The sequence below is a fragment of the Podarcis raffonei genome, chromosome 1, assembly GCF_027172205.1.
Source record: "Podarcis raffonei isolate rPodRaf1 chromosome 1, rPodRaf1.pri, whole genome shotgun sequence".
NCBI lineage: Eukaryota > Metazoa > Chordata > Lepidosauria > Squamata > Lacertidae > Podarcis > Podarcis raffonei.
In genome coordinates this window covers 19,005,699-19,009,866 of record NC_070602.1, presented here as the reverse complement: position 1 = coordinate 19,009,866, position 4,168 = coordinate 19,005,699, and the positions used below count along the sequence as shown (strand labels likewise).

General features: G+C 42.2%; 1 protein-coding gene across 1 annotated transcript; it reads right to left on the bottom strand.

Annotated features, from left to right (window-relative positions):
• Nucleotides 1-1,294: 1,294 nt before the first annotated feature.
• On the bottom strand, nt 1,295-1,644 carry LOC128402412 (thymosin beta-4-like). Its single transcript, XM_053366498.1, has one exon. It carries the CDS (start codon nt 1,585-1,587, stop codon nt 1,453-1,455), a length of 135 nt encoding a protein of 44 aa, XP_053222473.1. The 5' UTR covers nt 1,588-1,644; the 3' UTR covers nt 1,295-1,452.
• Between the last annotated feature and the right edge of the window lie 2,524 nt (nt 1,645-4,168).

Here is a 4,168-nt window from a genome sequence, read left to right as displayed (position 1 = left end):
TTGAAAGCGCCAATGTTATTTCCATCAGTGTCTTTCAGATCCCACAGCTGCATTAACTCAATGAAGCAGTCAGTCTTGTCTTAGGCAATTTTGATGTAATCAAAAAGTGCTCTAACACCCTTGGCTGCACTCAGGCTTCTAAGAGGGTAGCATTATGATTTTATTTTCTTGGAAAACACTGTTTATGCTACAGAGCAGCAGAAAGAAAGGGGGAAGAAATTGAAGACAAGGGATGGTTGGAGGTTCTTAATGCCAGCAATAGCTGTGGTAAGAACATAGGAAGGGCCAGGTGGCCCCCAAAACAAGACATGGCAATAGCCATTTCCTAGCAACTGGTATTCAGAGGCATGATGGAGGTGGGTTTGTTTGTTTGTTTGTTTGTTTGTTTGTTTGTTTGTTTGTTTAATGTTGGGGTCAGAAAACAGGCTGGATTCCGACTCTCATCAGCTCTTCCATCAGAAAAGATACCAGAGAACTTAAAGACGAAATTGAAGACAGGTTTACAACCTAAGACACAACACAAAAGGGAAAAGAGATGGCGAGGAGGAGAAAAGCAATCTCATGCACCAGTTCTTAAAAGTTAGAGATTGTACAGTTCAGAAAGAGAAGCCAGCCTGTCAGCAGCACTTTCCTGTGTCTCCCCCTTTCACAGTCTGATGGAATTACTGCAATTCAGCAGTGAATCTGTGGTTCCAGTCTTGGTGGATTTTTCATTGGAACCAATTGGAGACTCATTGGAATCTGCCTTCAACGATGCAGTCAATCAGCCTTTCCCAAACTGGTTCCCCTCAAAGGTTTTATACTCAAGTGTCCATCAGCCCCAACCAGCATGGCCAATGGTCAGGAATAATGAGAGTTGTAGTCCAACAACATATGGAAGGTACCACGTTGGGAAAGGCTGTGGAAGAGCCTTTGTATGTGCACGTGTCTTGCTTTGGGTTGGACCTCAAGCTATGCTAGTATTGAGATGTCCACCAGACATACAGAGCCAAGCTCATTCATACCTGCATTTTATCTTATTTTAGATTTTAAAACATTTTATTTTTGAATATTAAAAAAATAATTAAAATAATTTGAACCAAAAAAAAATGGCACTCAGTTAACTGCATTTTACAGCTTGCAGGACCTTGGTATAGCTTTGCGTATATTTGGGTGTTACTAGATTACTGTAGTCCCTTCCCAGGATCTTCTTTCAAGACACATGCAAGCTCTTTCGTGCCACCAGGACCAAGCTGGACAGGCAGATGGAAAGGGCAGCACCTTTGTTCACAGCATCAGTATCACAGCATCTCTCTATTCTTTAAGGTTTTTTGGATGTGAACGGGGCAGTACAGTCATTCAAACTTTATCCAACCTCTTTGCACCTTACAAAGTTAAAACAGCTAAAAGAAGTAAAATAAGAAGGCAATGCTTGTGAAATGTACAGTGCATAATTTGGAAGGGACGGTTTCATTACGATTCACCTGCTTCCTTCTCCTGTTCAATTGTTTCTTTTGAAGGCAGTGGGTTTTTTGCTTGTGTTTCCATCTTCTTCAACTTAGACTTGTTGAATTTCTCGATTTCAGCCATATCTGGTTTGTCAGACATATCTGCCGATTGATCAGTGATGCGCTCTCTTCAGGTACAATTTCGCTCTTTTCCATACCTGCATTTCTAACCAAAAGAAGATGCTCAAAGTGGTTTACAGGCAACATTGAAAGTTAATATGCAATTCCAATTAGCTGGGTCAATGGAGAAAGTTGGGTGTTTCCTCTAATGTTAGAAAAAACTCAAAATTAGCCTTCCTCATTTGTGCTTTGCCCTTTCTGTTTTAAGAAGCCAATTGTAATGTGATGCTGGCTTTCCCTTTTGTCCTCTTAAAATGTGAATAGTAGAAACAGTTGCTTGCATTCTTCCTACACATCTGCAATATAATTTCCAGTAAGGCCATGCATGCAGACAATTGGTATGAGGCCCTTTCCTATGAAAAAAATGGTGGGTTGCATGCATTGTCATTGGCCATGGCTGCACCTGTCCTTCAAGAGCTTTCCAAAGCCCTGGGATGCTCTCAGTGGGCTCCGTTTACTAGGTTTTGCAATATGTTGTCTAAGCAGGTGTTTAGCCCACTGAACCCTTAAAAAGACTGGCAGGGCTTGACCCTCCCACGATTCCATCTCTCTGGAACTTCTGTTATCAGTATGTAGAATACCTATCACCTGTTCTGTAGTCACATGGTGCTGCATGCTGGTGGGTCAGGGTAACGTCTTCAGACTCCCACGGATAGTTCAAATGGAAGCAGTGCAGAAAGGGTGATGAAGGCTCCCCAACAAGTGGAGTGAGTGGTTTATTGTCTGAACCACTCCTCCTCATGCCAGCACTGGGACATGACAGTGTCACATGCTAATTTGTGCATGTGGCAGAAGTGCATGAATGTTCAAGCTTCTGTTGGTCCTCTGCGATTCTACTGTTCTATGGTTGCATACTGATTCTACTTTTAAAGCCCATTCAAAGCCTATTTTCCCCCACAAAAAAATCCTGGGCAATGTAGTTTACCCCTCATGGAGTTATAATCCTACCAATCCTTACTTTCTAGCAATTCCTTGATGGGACAGGGAGGGGCTTATAGAGGAACTTAATATGCATAGAGATCACTCTTAGATGTGATACCTGCTGCCATGGGTTCTCTTTTTAGCTGCTGGGTCAAATCAAGGAATATACACTGGCTCAAATATTTCATCCCACTGTGTGTTATCCTGGATGCTATATGGCCAGGCTTGATCAAGTTCATTGTGTAAAGTATCCCATTCTAAAGCTCTGCATTTCAGAGCCTTCCCAGAGTGGGAGCAAGCCTAGCCAAACAAATCTATAAAATCTACAGAAATTGTATGGCGTTTGCTCACTCTTTTTTCCTACGAATCCCTTCTCATTTTCAGTCTGAGTTGCATGAGATTGTACTTTTCTAAAGTAGGAAAGATTTATCAATTTTGTATTTAAATCTGAAGCTCACAGCTCTAATCGTAATTTAATATGACTAAATACGTGCATACTTTATGGTCAATCATCCAGATCTTTTACAAGGTCCCTTGGCTTTGGAATTACTAAATCTTAAATGGTACTATATATGAGCCTTGTCTGACATGACATATATTGAAACAGACTGCAGAACGATCACTTAGTGATGAGAACCTTGCTACAGTTTTAGTGAACCAAAGCTAAGAGGCAAATTATTCAATTATAGTAAATTTACAGTAGCTTAATATTTGATAGAAGTGGTTCTTCTATCATCAGAGCGTTGCATTGGAAACCCTTGAGCAGCAAAATAGCTCCGGAAATTCCGAGGCTGTTTTAGCCACTTATTAAGAAAATTCATCTATCTTGATCTTTTATGAACACTTTGTGCCTCTTATAGCTTGTGTGCAGTAATTATTATAACATATTTTCCATACGCACTTTTGACTCTTCAGATTAGTCTTAAATTGTGAACTAATCCAGAAGGGGGAGCAAGAATGCAGACGGGGGGGGGGGGGAGTCAACCAGAAATGGAAATAGATAGGCCACATGATTTATCTGCACAGAGCAGGAGCTCTTCCAGGTGTCTCTAATCCGGGGAGCCAATGCGATGACCCTCCAGAACTTCTGCACTGCATTGCAATGCCTATCAGTCAGTATGGTCAATCATCAGGGATGATGGGGAATGTAAAAACATCTGGAGGATCCCATGTTGACCATACATGCTCCACATGTTGTAGGACTCCAACTCCCTTCATCATTGGCCATGCTGGATGGGTCAGGTGTTTTTTTTTTTGGGGGGGGGTTAAAAACAGATTTTCCAACTGTGCATCCCACCAGACACCCACACTCACAAACCGAATGAGCTTTGCTCCCTTGCTTACAACTTGTTTTGGTGTTGGTTCCTTCATAGGAGTCAATAGCTGCTCTGTGCCATACAATAACTAAGAGGGCAACCCACTGGCCCCGGCACTGTTGTAAATCTTAACTCAGTGACCTGTGCCAGGGTCATTGGATGATCCTGAAAATTATATCTTTTCCAGCTGCCTCATCAAACTTTGGCCTGTGCTTGTCCTAGCCAGCAAGGAACTCCAAAAACGATCTCCAGCTGCTACAGTTCTCCTCTGTCCCCGAGTGCCTTCTTGCTCAGCCCTTCAGCCCTGGTTCTGCTAAGTTCACT

What these genes read in the sequence shown, in the direction of transcription:
- LOC128402412 (XM_053366498.1), bottom strand. Translation starts at nt 1,587, where the DNA reads ATGTCTGACAAACCAGATATGGCTGAAATCGAGAAATTCAACAAGTCT.